This window comes from Micropterus dolomieu, linkage group LG04, assembly GCF_021292245.1.
Source record: "Micropterus dolomieu isolate WLL.071019.BEF.003 ecotype Adirondacks linkage group LG04, ASM2129224v1, whole genome shotgun sequence".
Classification (NCBI taxonomy): Eukaryota; Metazoa; Chordata; class Actinopteri; order Centrarchiformes; family Centrarchidae; genus Micropterus; species Micropterus dolomieu.
The window spans coordinates 10,132,425-10,149,112 of record NC_060153.1 but is presented as its reverse complement, the minus strand read 5'-3'; the positions used below and the strand labels follow the sequence as shown (position 1 = coordinate 10,149,112).

The 16,688-nt window shown below is 38.5% G+C and overlaps 2 protein-coding genes across 3 annotated transcripts in view; one reads left to right on the top strand and one right to left on the bottom strand.

The window, feature by feature from the left end:
* The first annotated feature begins 525 nt into the window (after positions 1-525).
* acsl1a (acyl-CoA synthetase long chain family member 1a) overlaps positions 526-16,688 on the top strand; it is a 40,498-nt gene continuing 24,335 nt past the window's right edge. Inside the window, exon 1 of the mRNA XM_046048418.1 lies at positions 526-645. The gene's annotated coding sequence lies outside the window, so the exon portion shown is untranslated. The remainder of the gene's footprint in view (positions 646-16,688) is intronic.
* On the bottom strand, positions 5,854-15,467 carry helt (helt bHLH transcription factor). 2 transcript variants are annotated; one of them, XM_046048427.1, is made up of 4 exons: positions 15,400-15,467; positions 6,960-7,064; positions 6,604-6,700; positions 5,854-6,329 (listed from the first exon to the last, which is right to left on the bottom strand). In XM_046048427.1, the coding sequence occupies exons 1-4, from the start codon at positions 15,457-15,459 to the stop codon at positions 5,854-5,856; spliced, it is 738 nt and encodes a 245-aa protein (XP_045904383.1). In that variant the 5' UTR covers positions 15,460-15,467. The 2 variants fall into 2 exon arrangements, with proteins under 2 accessions (XP_045904383.1, XP_045904384.1); XM_046048428.1 differs by lacking the exon at positions 15,400-15,467 and adding an exon at positions 7,668-7,739.

The window sequence follows — 16,688 nt, the reverse complement described above, 5'->3', positions numbered from 1 at the left end:
TCATCGTCAGATGACTTTTTACATTCTTGTGTCAGCTCAGTGATGTGCTCTCACCAGAATCACTCCCCAGACAATCAAAAGGCATTCATATGTGCTGTTTTTTTTCTCCTAACAGACTCCATTCATGTCTGCTCTCTTCTTACAGTGCCCGTCATTCTTCAGACATCGCTGGTGCCAAGGCAGTGGGATGGCTGCCTTTCACTGATGGGAAACTGTTGCTCATGTGCTGGGTTGGCTGCCAAGTTTTGGCATTATTGGTAAGGAGGAAGGGGGGGTGCAGAAAGGGGGCCCTTTCAACCCTGTGAGATAGTGGTATCTGTTGTGGGATGATCTTCATCCCTTTCCCCCCTCTTTTCTTAACACTCCCTCTGTTTCTCACTGTTTCTCTCACTCTCTTCTTCTGTCTCTCTCTGTCTCCCCCTGCCTCCCCTCCCCTCCTGCCCTCTGTCTCTGTCTTTTCATGCTGGAGATCAGACGACCATCCTGAGGTGAGCCGGCGGAGATCCGATGCCACTGGAGGACTTTTATTACCAACCAGCACTGACTGTTGGATTTCTCACAGCTCGTGTATTTCTTTGGCCTCGCTCCCAAAGCTCAACTGTACCCCTCCTTCACACACACACAGAGGCAACACACTACACCATGGTAAAGGAAAGGAGATTTGCTGTTGTACTCTCAGAAGCTTAGCTAACCGTCTAATCCAGACTTCGGTGCTCATACGGGTGCAATGATCAAAACAGGAGCTCTCAGACGTTCAGGGTCCCTCTTTGGGCTACAGCAGTGTTTCCAAAATGTGTTGGGTTATAAAGGAATAGTTTAACATTTAGGAAAAACACTTAATTCACTTTCTTGCAGAGATAGAGAAGAGAGGATTGACACCACTCTCATGTCTGTCAAGAGGCAGCAGGTGGTTAGCATAACTTAGCATAAAGACTGGAAGCATGGGCGACAACAGCTAGAGTGAATCTGTCTAAAGGTACTAAAAACCCACCTACCAACACCTTGAACACTCACTAATTGACACAGCATAGCTTGTTTATTTAATATGTACAAAAACCTAAGTGTAAACATGATAATCAACAGTTTTAGGGAGGTGTTCTGTGTCGGACTATTTCCATCCAAGACTCCAGAAAGTGTGTTTTCCCAGCCAAGAAATAGTCAGACAGATAACCCCCCCGGCTAATTGTCGCTTTAACACTCTGGTTTTTGAACGGATTGAACAAACAAGATATACGATAATGTGTTAATTAGTGAGCTTTAGAAGTGCTGGTAGAAAGATCTTGTTACCATTTGGACAAAATCAGACCAGCTGTTTCCCTGTTTCCAGTCTTTGTGTAAATCTAAGTTAATCAGCTGCTGGCTGTAGCTTTATATGTGATGGACAGACACCAATCGTCTGGGCAAGAAAGTGAATGAGCTTATTTCTCAAAATGTCAAACTATTCCTTTAAAATGAAGCAACATCTCATCACAGGTCATGCCCTCAACATTTAAAGAATTTTTAACAACAATTTTTATGTAAATGCTCCGTACTTGTATAGCGCCTTTCTACTCTTTTCGACCACTCAAAGCGCTTTTGCACTACATCTGCATTCACCATTCACACACATTCATACACTGGCGGAACAGCCGCCAGGGGCAATTCGGGGTTCATTATCTTGCCCAAGGACACTTCGACATGCAGCCTGGGGGTGCCGGAATTGAACCGCCGACCTTCCGATTAACAACCAACCTGCTCTACCTCCTGATCCAGTCTTTAACAACAAAAAAGAAGAATTTGAAAAAAGTGAGCAAGTTTTTTTTCATATCCCTTTTATCATCCCTCTCTATCTTATCTGTTCATCTCTGTCCACAATTGACTTTGAAAATCCAATTTTTTCTAGAATGAGTGTCTTGAAATAAGACAGAAGAAGGCAGGTTGATGCACTAATATGAAGAAAGTGGATTTTAGTAAATACTTTAACTAAACTAATTTACTTTGGAAAAACATATAAATATTCTCACTGCACTGGCAAATTTCATAAGACTTTAGTGACTCCAGCTACAATCAAAAATCAAAAAGAAGAATCTTCAACCCTATAGTTTGGAACCACGAAGCCACAGTATGTGATTATTCACAAGCACACGTTTGTTTCCACAGGTGCTCATGTACCTGCTGTATTTACACAAACACAAATACTGAACCACTACAAAGAGGAAACACATTGAGCATTTATTCATAATATTTCTAACAATGTGAAAATATTTAACTGAATTAAATGTTTAACCTTTTATCAATAAAAATCATTTTGCACAAATGCGTACACTCACTATTTCCGAATATATAACTGTAAAGTTGCAGTGTATAAAATAAGCTGTGGATTGTTTCCTTGCCAGTTGTGTAATAAGTATTACCTAAAAATCAATACCACTGTGTGAAATACTCCACTACAAGTTATCCATTCAAGTAAAAGCACAAGTGTTATCAGCAAAATGTACTTAAAGTAGGGACTATGAAAAGTAATGTGCATTGTGACCCCGTTCAGTGTTGTATTGTTATATATTGTTACATTTGATTGGTATTACTGATGCATTAATGTTGTAGTTGGCCAAAGTCGAGGTAATGTAAACTATTTTATATACTGTTTAGCTTCATCTATACAAATGCATCATAATTTATAGACTGATTATGTATGTGTTCGTTTTCAAAATACAATACAAAAAACAAGAGACAAATTCAAGACACACTACAACTGAGACAAACACGCCAACATCAAAACGTCCATAGGTGAATACAACCACTTAATGGTCACAGAAAGGCTCTGAACAAATACTTGCCCAAAAGCATAATAGCGGATAAGGAATATTAAATATCTTGTGAATTGTATATAATATGTAGACATTGCATCATCTGAAACATGAACAATTTAACTCAAAATAAGAAGACGAACCATTTTTAAACATGTGAAACGTTGTTATTCTTAATTGAAGCACTTGAGGAAATGTACTTACTTTGTACTTTACTTTGCACCACTGTCCCTTGCTACATCTTGATTAGCATCAGAAAATAACACCAAAATATGTTCTAAACAAAATGTTACACATGTTTGAAATATTTGAAAGTAATATTTTATAGAGGTTAAATTCATTTTGCATTAAATGTAATTTTTCTTTTTCCCTTTCTTGAAACGCCCATTTAGAACCTAGAGGATAAGATAAGATCAGCTTTATTGATCCCACACAGCAAAATTCAAGTGTTACAGCAGCAGAAATACAACCAGATGCATAATTAACTTTTAAACTTTTAAAAACTAAAACACTATAGACATTGTGAATATCTATTATAACCAAATTAATCAAATATACTACATACTATATACACCAACATAAATAGTTACTAGAAAGTGTATTGAGACAAAAGTAGTCACAAATAAAATGTGCAGGTTGTGATAAAGAATTAAATACAAACATTTCTATTGTGAGGGTGGAATTGGGCGATGGGTGTAAAGCGGGAAAATAGTGCAAAAATCATATCTCAATAAATCAACACACAACAACAAATAGATGTTTTTGTAATTGAATGCACAGGGCTTCTCATATATTTATAAAATGCAAACATATAAAGGAACAATAATGCTTTGGACTCATTCCCATCATTGTCCCTCTTTTCACATGACGATGAAACTTGTTTTTGTTCCTCATAAACTCTCCCGACTTCATGCTCATCAAAGCTAAAGTATAAATTCGGAGGGAGAATTGCGTTTTCCTTTGACATTCCAGTGATGAATAATTTTTCAAAAGAGCGGATTGTTAATGTTCAGCATGTGATATTAATTCGAAAGACAAACATTCTCAAGCTTTACCACTGCGGCTCAGTTTACATGACAATAAATGGTTTGGAGTCTTTTTTTTATCCGTGCTCAATTTATTATTATTCATGTGATGTGCTGCGGCTAAATCGTTCTCATCTGGCTGAACATGGGTCTTTTCCCCTCCTGTTTAGAGTCAGGATTTAAACCAATATTGGGGCTCTAGGGATCCAAGTATTCCTTCAAAAGCCTTTTCTCTTTTATCATATTGTCATTTTTTCCATCTGCATGGACACTGTCTTTCATTTCTTTCATTTGCTCTCTTGTTGCTTGTCGTTTTGATCAGGGGCTGGTTAATGTGGGTTTATCCAACCATCCAGGCGATTAATGCGGGCTTATCCATCCATCTGTCATCTACCCATCCATCCAGAAACGATCCTTCCATCCATCATAACTGTCCATACATGTCAGTACACATATGTGGACACCTACAACACACCTTTCTTGTTGTCTTTTAGTAATACGCACAGGTATATTTGCCTATAGGTTGATACAGGAGAGAGATATATGCAAGGACCCCAGGAAAACTGGGAGAAAAGGTGTTTTCTTGAACTCCTCATAGAGAGAAACTATGATTTCATGGTGTTGATTATTTTTCTTCGCAATCACTCAAGGATAAAGCACAAGGACGCTGAGATTGTTCCCCTTTCAGATGCACCACAATGGGGCTCCTTGGTTAAAAAAAGGACAACAAGGAGTGCCCCCCACCCCCGACCCCCCCACACACACACACACACCTCTTTTTTTTACTTCTCTTTTTACAATCCAACAACTTACTTAAAGACAGAAGGAGCCTGGAAGCAGTTTAATGCATTTATTGAGACGCAGCGGCTACATAGCAGACCCAAGCTTGCCAAAAACATTTTCTTTTGATCAGAGTAATTCCTTCTTCTGTGGGAGGCGAAAAGCCCCTTCTATCAGTAACTATTCCCAATAAGTCTTTCCTTTAGAAAGTGGGAGAACAGTTTAAAAGGTTTCTTAGGAGCTCACAGATCTCACAGATTTAATGGAATGCTGCTCTCTATGTTTGATATTTGAATGAAAACACTACACATTTTACATGCAAATAAGTGCCAACTTTTACCCTGCATAACTTCCGTCTTTCCTCCTGGTGAATAGACAACCTCATTTCCCTAAACATATGGAAAGAGTAGAACTTGGCTAAAATTCAGAAGGGGCTTTGATCCTGTTTTAACACTTTACTTTTTGAGATCCTAGAAATGCAGCTTTTTATACAAAACACATCACAATTACTTTACTGTAAAGATTGTCATCTTTGTTTGACTTGTTTTCTCCTTATTAGGTCCAAAAATTGTTTTGTATTCAATAACAGATTTGAATTTTAAGGAAAGGGGAGTGTTGGGTGAATCAATGGTTTTGTTAACTGCCATGTTTGTTTATAGGTCAGGAGTGGGTGGCCCAGTGGGAATCAGGCTCATGTCTGCCCCCTGGAACTGGCTGTGACACCCATTAAACCCACAGATCAGAGATGAAGACTTGTGTGGACAAGCTGAAGAAAAATAGTGGTGGTGCGCCACAAATAGTGATCAGCCTTTTGATAAAGTTTGAGCACAGTCAGCCTGCTCCAGATGACCCACTTTGCTATGACAAATCACTCCAAACTATTATTTACTATTTACTATTTTAAAGATATGAAAGCTCTTGTTTAGCTGTTTTCTGTATATACTCAGCAATAGTGTGTGGGGCAGAATCAGAAAATCATTAATAATTCGCTGAAGATTAAAATTTAAGTTGCACTTAAAATGTTTTCTCTTTCTTCTAATCTATTTCATTGCTTTCCCAACCACTTTGAAGATAACAAGGTTGTAATTGCTTGTAATTTTGGAGATCTGTGGTCTTAGAGAATTACCTGACCGCCTAAAACTGTGTAAATGATGCCAAAACAAGCTGCGTTTTAGTCAGAAATATTTATTCACAACATGTACAAGATCTATTTCCATAATCACAAATATATAAATAAAAATAACAAAACATAGCTAAAGTATTTACATGGCGTGTTGCGCACTGTGCAAACTAAATGTGTTTGCGTGTGTGTGACCGATGAAGTTGAAATAGTGGTGATCGAGTCCCTGCACCGGTGACAAGTATCCACCGTGCTGCTGCGTGTGAGCAGAGAGAGGCACTGTTGGGTACGAGATGCCCGGGCTGCGTGCCGAGCTGTGCCAGGAGAAGTGTCCCGGCGGACTCTGCTGATACACGGAGTCAGAGGGACTGTGGCTTTGGTGCTCCGGAGAGGAGTGCAGCTGGCTGAGGTAGTCAGACGGTTCTGGCATCGAGCCGACGGAGCCGAACACAGGCTCGGTAACCACACGGGACTTGGACTGTAAGAAGGCGAGGATCCGTGCGTACTTGATGTCTTTGGTTTCAGCTCTGTCCTCTGTGGTCAAGTAGTGCACCAGGTTCTTCATACACTCGTGGTATCCGTAGTGGAAGTAGTTTGCAAACTCAGCCAGAAGTTCACCTGGAATGAATCAAAGTAAGCAGCGATTACAACGCAGCCCTATGAAATGAAAAGTCTGACGCAACTCAGTTTTTGTGGTGTGGTTCCGGTGCGTTTAGCGGGACTTTCAACACCGTGTATAAATATTAGTGAGGTTACACTTTAAATGATATAACTACACAAATAATGCATATTTATATATATTCAGCATTGTACAAATGTCCCCACTATTTATCAACAGAAATGTGGGTTCGGGATGCGTAAAGTGTCAGAGCTCTGTGAAACGTCAACTCACCCTTTTCTCTCCCACGGGGGAAATCCGCGGAGTGCAGCGCTCGCAAGTACTGAACTGTCATTTCCAAGATCTCAGCCTTCTCCAGTTTTCCAGAGTTCTACCAAAATATCCACAAATGGCCACATTATAAAATGTTTGCTGCGAATATTACATGACAAGATTCTTTGTTTAACAACAGCTGATAAATGTCTATGAAGATTCTCAGTCATCCAGGTCATAGTTATCCAACGAAGGTTAAAATTGATTTTAACCTTCGTTGGATAACAGCTGATAAACATATTCTTGCTAAATGATCAATATTGTATAATCAATAAGAAATATCTGTCACACAATTTACGTTACAAATTTTACAATACCTGTTTTGCCAGTGCCATTGGTACTGTTTTTCCTAACTCGTTAAGGCAGCGATTAATGCGGTCCCGTCTTCGTTTCTCTATGACTTTGTGAGAGATCGGAGTTCTCTGTAGAAGCAAGGAGAGAGAGACAACATGAGCGCACAAAAACAATACAGTACACCTCAATTACACCTGTTCTGTCATCCAGAAACACGAAAATAAAACTGGCAGGAATGTAAGAATTAAAATAAATCGATGCAGCGACGAAATGTTTTGGAAACTTGCTGGTGAGATTTGTAACTCCCTGAGAGTTTTGCGCGCCGCGCGCTGTGCTGCTCCAGAGCGCGCGCGGAGATCTGCGCTCCGGGCAGTTTCTATAACTGTTGAGGCCTTATTGGAAACAGTTGAAATCTCTTTTAGTAACTTTCGCACACTATAAGTGTTTGTAACCAAAGCCATTGCAATAAAATTTCCAAATATTCCGTTTATGTCTACTATTGTACATCAGTACTGCGCCGTTGGTATCCTGTAACGCGTGCCACAGAGGTGGTGGACAATAGTTTTCCACATCTCTACCACGGAAGTTACTCCGTGTTGCAGTAGTAAAAAATAATATTCGATGTAAATACTGAAATACACAGTTCCACAAAGTAACCCAAACGTGTTAAAAGTGCCACGTTGCCAAAATAGTTCAGTCCTCATAATGCAGAGCGCACGTGGAGCGCGTACCTTCCTGTCTTTCATTTTAGATGCCATCGACGAGTTTCGGTCAAACTTGTTAAAAATCAGTTCAGCTGGATGTTGGAGAGATGTGTTGCTCTGGCAGGAGATGAATCAGACTGAGGTTTGAGGGGAAAGCTGGTCCTTATAAAGGGATCATCGAAGGGACTCTGGCATTCATGGTGTAAATTATTCCTTGGGATTAGAGCCCTGCATTGGGTAAATGTGTGCATTTAGGATCAGTTAAAGAAATAGTAAAAATCTAAAGCCAGGGCTAGCAGGGGGGCAAACCTGCTTTGTTAATCCACGTGGCTGTTCAAAGGACACGTGATTACTTTCGGAATATTATTTGCATAGTAACAACCCAGGCGGGAAATAAGAAGTGAGCGTTGGTATCGCCTGATCCGGCGGGGCGCACTGTGCGCACTGAAAACAAAGCCGGCGAAAAAAGAAACCCTCTTTCTTCCAACTCGCGTTTCTCACACGATCGCCTGTTTACAAATCCCAGCAAGCGATCTTAACTCTCGTCCAAGCCCAGTCCGAGTTTTAAGGCCTGTCCAGTGTCATTAGAGTAATTAAGTAAGCCTTTAATAGGCTGTTCCGCCAAGTTCAGGGGAGATCTTTTGGAGACGGAGTCCCCCCGTTTGTTCTCGGCGTTTCTCACACGACTTGGTGACACGTCCATCTTTTATGAGAGATGGCAAGCTTTTTGTTTACATTCTTTATTTTGTTGGACTCCTCGGCAGGTGTGTGATTAGCCCTGGCACACGAGCGTCGTCTGCGTCAAGGCCAGCGTCTCCAGCAGCCTCTGGCACACGAGGGTTACCCACCACTGGAGACTCTTTGGAGAGGCTCAATTTGTATCCTATTATCCTATAAGAAAATGTCTATTCAGTCGAATGAATAGTTTCATTGGCCTAAATTTTAATAATGCTGTGAAAGAAAGGGAGAAATAAAGAAGAATGCAGCTGGTGTGAACGCGCATTATTCCCCGTCACCTGCAAGATGGGTAGCCTGGAGACCCCTATTCATTTGCCTAATTTCGGTCAACTTAACAAACTTTGGGAGAAATTATACTGCCATTGTTATGAAGGGTGAAGCTTTCTGATCGAATTAACAGCATGTTTTGATCCGGTAAATGTCATTAGAAAGAAAGAAACAATCGCGTTTAAAGGGGCCTGGGTAATGCGCCAAGTGGAGACGCCAAAGCGCAAACTGCACAAAGGGTGCTAGTAAATGCCACAGGGGACTTTTGTACCCTCACATTGCTGAAGTTTTTCCCCCCAAACAAAGGGCATTATTTTATACTTGAATACATTTCATACAACAATTGGCTGTTTTCTTCAAACATATTTTCACAGCAAGGTTAACAACAGGTTTATTGTGTGCGCTCCTCACAGATTCAGACTGCTCTCATGCGCCAAAACAGTTTGCTCCGGTTCTTTTTTCCCACTGAGAACGTTTTAATCTCGAAACTTTCACCGTGCTTAGATATATTTGATCCTGTGAGCGACGTCGAAGAATAAAAAGCAGCGGAGATCGGGGAAAGAAAGGCTCACAAGACATCTGAAGCGCTTGGAGAGTTTTTAGAGCACCATGGAGAGAAAGGCGCGAGCGAGCGGGACGGGGGCATAAAATCCAATTACTTGACTGTGCCGTTTTAACACTTTTTATGCGTTTGTCCTTTCAAATATGGAGGGATTTGTGCGCTGTTTCTTTTTTAAAAACTGAATTAAACACTGGAAGTTTTTGCTGACCGACATTGTAACGCCAAGTGTTGCGTCAGTACGAGGCCAAATGATGCGTCAGGATATATTGTACTACTGTGATGTGAAAATTTTATTTCCTCGTTAAAATATTTTGTTAAGTTATCTGATTTTACAAATTTTCCTTTGATGTATGTATATTTATTGTCTCTTCTGTGTCAAATATTTGCCAAGCCACTATATATATCTACATTTCTACATTATTTTTCTATTCTTATTTTTTTGCCAACCACTGGTGCCATTGTTGCTATCATTTAAAATCGGCTTGTTTGGGAGTATAGGTGGCTTATGAGCAACATTATTCCTAATGTACATTTTAAAAAATACTTCTCCAATTTGACTGAGCTGAATGTTTGTGCATGTGCAGAACACATTAGTAGTAACATTTTTATCGATTCTCGAGTTTTGATTGTATTTATCTAATTGGCCCTAATATGTAGTGATGTGTAGTATGGTACAGTAGAATATTAGTAGTATATTATAATGACTCAACCAATAAAAGGAGGTTATAAAAGGAAAACCACAGCATAACGATAAAAACACGTAATATGATGCAACAGGAAATAAAAGAGTATTATGCTTCACTGATATGAGATCACATAGAAATGCTATTCCCTTTTCGTATTTCCTGCAGACAGACCTGCTGTCAGCAGCACCCTATTGAATAAAACCGGTATCTGAACCTAATGCATCATTCCACAGCAATGGGATGTCACTTAGGTCTTTAGTTAATGGAAAATATCTTGCATGTAAACCAAACCACAGCAGCCAGTTTAATGCCTCAATGTTGAGCAAGCAAGGAGATCATTTTCACATTAAAATGATTCAGATCCGTTAAAGGTACAAATGAATTGGAAATCATTTGTGTGGCAGTGAGATCTGTGTGACCGTGAAAAGACAACAACCACCTGATTGCCCTTAACTGTGTGATATTTCGCAGATATTTGCAGCACTAACAGAATTTAATGTGAAGCACAATGTTAGAATGAATTAACATATCTGCCCTTTTGGTTCAATGCAGAAACTTTTGGTTCTGCATGAAAAAAACAAACAAATAAAACTTCTCGCTGTATTGTAAGCTCCTACACACATGCGCGCGCGCACACACACAAATAATTCCTCTGGAACATGACTGTGGACTAAACGGGGAATTAGAGGTGACTACAGCGTTCTTTCCTCTATGTTAAATCCCCGGTGGTATCACTATAACGTGTGTACACCGGCCCGTTACAGGAAAACATGACAAGCCTCCAGCCGAGCCTAATTTGTGACAGCAGCTCAGTGTGCGGCAGCAGCCTGTGTGGACTCTGTGTGTGTGTTGTCAGGCGCTGCGCTCTGACCCGTGGTGACCTCTGAGGTTCCCGGACACAATCCTTTGGCTTGGTGCGCCACCCTCAGCCTGAACTGCAGCAGTTCACACGGCCCCTGATGAGCCCGTGGAAATGATCTGAGCTGAGTTCAGACTACATGGTTCAGCAGCCACAGGCCCCTTTGAAAAACAAATTACAGCAGCGGCAGAGGCTGAAGTTTTACTCCTTAAAGCCTGTAAACATGTGAGGAAAACAGTATAGTACATTTGCCAAGCTGGCTAAACTGGCACATTTACAGAAATGTTTATTAATGTGCACTGTCTCTGTAACTGTATAAATAAAATAAATAAAAACATTCCTCTCGCGAAATTTTAAATATTACTTTTAAATATTACAATAGGCAACCATAGGCTATTATAAATAATGATAAAGTACTTTCAGGAATATCAGAGTGGTTTTATATCTCGGGAGATGAATAAAGGAACAATATAAACTTGCTTTTGTTTATCACCCAAACATTGGAATAGCCTACTTATTTACAATATGGATTTCTTAAAACGCACTATTTTACCATGAACCCTTATAAACTCATGTTTAGCAGGGCTACAACAACATTTACAAAATTTTGTACTTTTCTTTAAAAGTGTATTTTCTTTAATAGTAAGTAAATAATAATAAGTAAATAAAATGCTGGACCAATAAAGCTTTAATATCATCTCTTTTTATAGCGTAAACAGCACCCTCTTGTGGTACTCTTTGGAAACTTCAGCTGCCTGTTCACTGGAAGATATTTTAGAGATAAGGAGCCAGAGTCAGATTTGTTATAGTTTTATATAAACAGACTTCAGCAAACTGTTATCTCCCTTAAAAACTATAAACTATAGTAAATCTATTATTAATATTACAGGAATATTTATGCAGATGTTAGAGCATGAATGTGTGGTGTCACCCAACCAAACCTAGCCTATCTCTTATCATCCTTTCTAATATCATATCATAGATAAGATAAATCAAAAGGTCACTAAAAATTATTATTATTGTTCTAATTATAGCATATGAGTTTAAATAGATAAAACAATAGTGGTCCTGTTTTGTATCACTGAAACACATTTTAGGAAATGTTTTGGAAATACAGTCATGGCCAAAAGTGTTGGCACCCCTGAAATTATTTCCAGAAAATCAAGTATTTCTCATCATTTCAGCCTGTAGTCTGCACTAAAGGTTACAGCTCCCAATAATCTCAGTCTAAATCCAAATTGGACTTCACTTAATGTTGTACAGTTTTACAGCTGAACTGCCTGCTTAGTGACTTTAGATCTGCAATGTTTAACTGATGATTTTCCCTGACAAAAAAATTAACAGAGGAGGGATTTCTGACACGTTACCTACTTCCAAGATGCATGGCAGAGGGGAACAGTCTGACTAGTATAAACAAACAACTTAATTTTGACAACTTTAGTGTGTTGGTCTCACAATAAAGTGAGTAAAGAAAAATTAAGGACACAAAATATGTTTTGCATGCATGATGCTTCTGTTTGGTTCAGTGTTGAAATATCAGATCCAAATATATTTTAATGTTTTAATTTAATAGTATTCCATGTAATATTACATTAAAAATGTACTTAGTTGAAAGTACACAGGTAACAAAAACCTACTTGAAGTACCTTCTGAAGCTAAAGTCTCTAAAATGTTACTTTTTTTTATATGATTACCTGTTTTATTTAAATTGATCTGTTCTTTTTTGTATAAATTCACTACAATAAATTAAACTATTAACTTAAATAACTGTCTTAGTACTCCATTAGTAGTCTAATGGTAGTCTCCATTTTCCCTATAATTAGTAATAGATCACATAGTCCAGTCCTTTCCAGGAAATTGAAAAATGCTGTCTGGAATAAAACTCTGAGGGAGAGATATTGAATCCTTTCTTTTGTTTGTTGGCCTACAAATAGTCAAATTCAAAAGTATTAAAAACTGGAATTACCCTAAATAATGGAATACCCACCATGTTTTTAACTGTAGAATAACTGCCTTTGGATTTCTAAAAAATTAATAAATAACCCAATTTCCCAGAAGAAGAACATGACATCAGTGTCCTCAGTGGTGACTACGGCCCTGTTGGGGTGTGATCACATGTTTTGTATGTAACATCTGAATATGCAAAGTAACTGATTACAATATAATAAATGTAGGGGAATAAAAAAAGTACAATAGCTACAAATGAAGACAGAGGGAAACGTGATTTGTACTTATCATTAGTTCAAACATCATCATTAAAAATACAAACCAATAAATGCAAAATTATATTTTGTTTCTTTTTTTTGTCATGTGACATGTTGACCTGCCTATATTTTAGTTTCCTTGTATTCTGGTGGGATAATGCATTAATCAAAGGCTTTAGGCCAGGAAATTGGTCCTCTAGAGCGGTGATCTCTCTCTGTTGCCCATTACTTCCTTTTTATTATTATTAATTCTTATTTATTGTGATTATGCTTATTAGCGCGTCTGTACTCTTGATTGTTGATTGCTGATTTGTTTTCCTTTGCCTATAGTGTGGATTGCCAGCATAGGTCTCTGCAGGTTTGTACATCACTACGTATAATGTAAAACTTATCTAGAGAAAAGTCATGTGTAGTCTGTATTAATTTGACCGTATAGGCTCCGTCAGCCTAGATGGAAATGTGTGTCAAGTAACTTTCAGTTTGCCTGCCCTCACTCCACTGCAGGATGTGACTGCATGTGACTTTTTACCAGCATACAGAGGTGGAAGAAATTCTCAGTTTATTTAATTTAATTCAGAATCTTACTGAAATTAAAGTGCAGAGGTTTTAGCAGCAACATGTACTGAAAGTGTAGATTGTTAATACTGACGCATCATAATAGCATTTTACTGTTGTGGCTGGTTGAGATTTAGCCAGTTTATACTGTTAGGTAACAGTGGTGGGAAGTAACTAAGCACATTTACTCAAGTACTATACTTAAGTAAACATTTTTAGGTACCTGTGCCTTACTTGAGTAATTCCATTTTCTGCTACTTCTACTCCACTCAACTCAGAGGCAAATATTGCACTTTATACTCCATTTCATGTATTAGACAACTCTAGTTACTTTTCAGATTCAGACTAATAATACAAAATACATTCAATAAACATATTATGTTGTATAGGTTGTTAAAACTTCATTGATCCAGGGGAAATTCATAAGCAAGCAGCGGTATATAAAATCAGCTCCACCTTTACCAGCTGAAACATTCAAGGGATTAAAGTACACATTAATGCATCAACGATTATAATCCAATAATATAATATTATAATGAAATGTTCCATTGTGCATAATGAGAACTTGTACTTTAGCACTTTAAGTACAATGTACTGTTAATAAGTCTCTACTTTCCTAGAATTTTGAATGCAGAGTATTTCAACATTGTGGAATTGCTACTTCTACTCCTTCCACCACTGTTGGGCAGTAAAGTCCAGTGGTGTCAGGCACCTCGAAGGAGTCACAAGATAAATCTGAGGAGACGTGAAATGATAAATGGGGTATGAAAGAAGAAAAAACTAAGTTCTGCTCCACAAATTCGTATCTGTGTTTTGGATTTTCTCTAATATTTCCTTTCTTTGTGAAATAATGGATCATTTTAAATCTTTGGGCCTCAAACAGCTAAATAAACGAAACTGTCTGAGAATTTTAGAGTGTCCTAAGTGTCTCTTTGGTGAAACTGCTAACTGAAATGGGACAAGGAGCCATGGAGGAAGAAGCGTTCAGATCCTTTACTTTGGAAAAAGTCATAATGCATCACTGTAAAACTACCCTGTCACAAGTTAAATTCCTGCGTTACACAAGTAGTTTCAGCAACATTTACATAAAGCACTGAAAGTGAAATTACAGTAGAACGGTCCATTTCACAGTTTTTTGTAATGAAGACTAGGCCCATTTTATTGGATTATTGCAGCTGATTGTAGAAGCTACTTTTGCAACTGGACCAGCTGTATCTAATTTTAACGATACTGTCGGGCAGTTCAAACTCTAACACATACACAAATTTAGATAATTCTGGATATATTCAAGTCATAAAAACCTTACTTCTTAAAACAAATGAAAGATCTGTTTTGTATTACTGTGGGTTACTTCAACTTGTTTATGATTCAGAACTGTCTAAAGAACTGACTGTATCTCAAAACAAGAAAGTATAAGACATGTCACAGCAATACGATCCCAAAATTTAAACTTAATTTTAAAATATACTTTAAAACACTACTTTAACTTCACTGATACTGGAAACAGTAGTACCTAGTACTAATAATAGCGTAAGAGGAGATATCATGGGTGCATCATGTGGGCGGCCGACCCAGGGCCCGGATGGGTAGGGGACCCCTACATAGTCTGTAAAGTTTAGCTCAGTTGATTATAGACACAGCCAAACAAAAACACTGCATGCACTTTACCTGTTCTAGTACAATTCAGCAGCTCTTATCAAATGAAACAGTCCTTTCACTCCTGGTTTCAATGGTAAACACCACAAGAATGAGAAATACCAACAAAAAACAATATATTTTAAGGAGACAAGTTTTAAATAAATCATAAAGTAACATTTGCATTTCAAACAAATGTCAAACTTCTTGTTAATGACTTGTTTTTAATATGTCCTTTTTGTGCTTCTACTACCTTCTCCACAGCTCTCTGTGGCCCGCTTTTGTTCCTCGTCTGACTTCGTGCGCGGTTCATCTGCTCCATGTTGCTTAATGCTGGAACGCTTCTTGGACGCACTGCGGTGCTGGTGTGAGCATAAACAATTACTAGAATGGATGAGGGCAGCAGCAACGTAAACGGACTTAGTGGACTTTGTGAGTGAGTCTGAGGTCATGTAAACTTGGTTTAAATGACTTGGTAGCAGGTGGCCCACGTGATGAAGCCCACCCCCACTCTGATGAGCCCTCGAATACTAGCATCTACAGTTTAGTAGAGTTGAAGGTACATTATTTCCTTAATTCATAATCATGTCACAACCCTTCAGATTTATCTTGTGACCCTTTAGAGGGGCCCGACCCGTAGGTTGGAAACCACTGAACTAAACAAATGAATGGTAGTGGAAAAGGAAAAGTAGCAATACTACAATGTTGAAATACTCTGTTAAAAGTCCTGCACACAGACCGATTAACAGTAAATTTAAGCACCAATATGTATTCATTATTTCAGAATATTGTATATTATAGCGTAAAACTTTAATTAATTGCCCAGGCTTTTATTCGCTTAAATCACTGAACTCACCCTACCTACATTTGGGACCAGCGTCTATATGGGACAGGCCTTTAATTCCTTTAACATGCCCTTGAATCTGAATGAATTATCGTTTAGTGCTTATTGTTTACGAAAATGAGCTAAGCGAAGCATGTCCATACTGACAAAAGTTTAAACATTTATACTGGTATGCACGATGTAAGCAGGAGAACCTGTGGGCTTCAAGCAGTTTTATACATCCAAAGAACTTCTATAAAAACTAGACCAGGCCTCTAATTGAGACTAATTGAGAATACAATTGTTGATGCATTAATGTGTCCATCACTTTGATGTTGCAGCTGGTGAAGGTGGAGAACATTTTTATTACTTTACTGCTGGGTAGTCTGCGAATCCTCCCGAAACAAAATAAAACTATAATAATACATCATATTTTAGGCTATATATTGTTTAAATCTGCAAAGTAACTGGGACTAGTGTTCTTGTAGTAGAATACAAGTAGGCTATAGCGTAGCATAAAGTGGAAATACTCAAGTAAAGTACAAGTACCTTAAAAATGTACTTAAGTGCAGCCTAAATGGCCTCTACTTTTTTACCAATGAATGTGTGTTTCAGCTTGTCTTCCTCCGCTGCCCTACAGGATGGCCGAGTGTTATCTTTTACCAGCATTAACAGGATATAAACATGTTGTAGTTTGACCAATGACAGCGCGCCTCTCA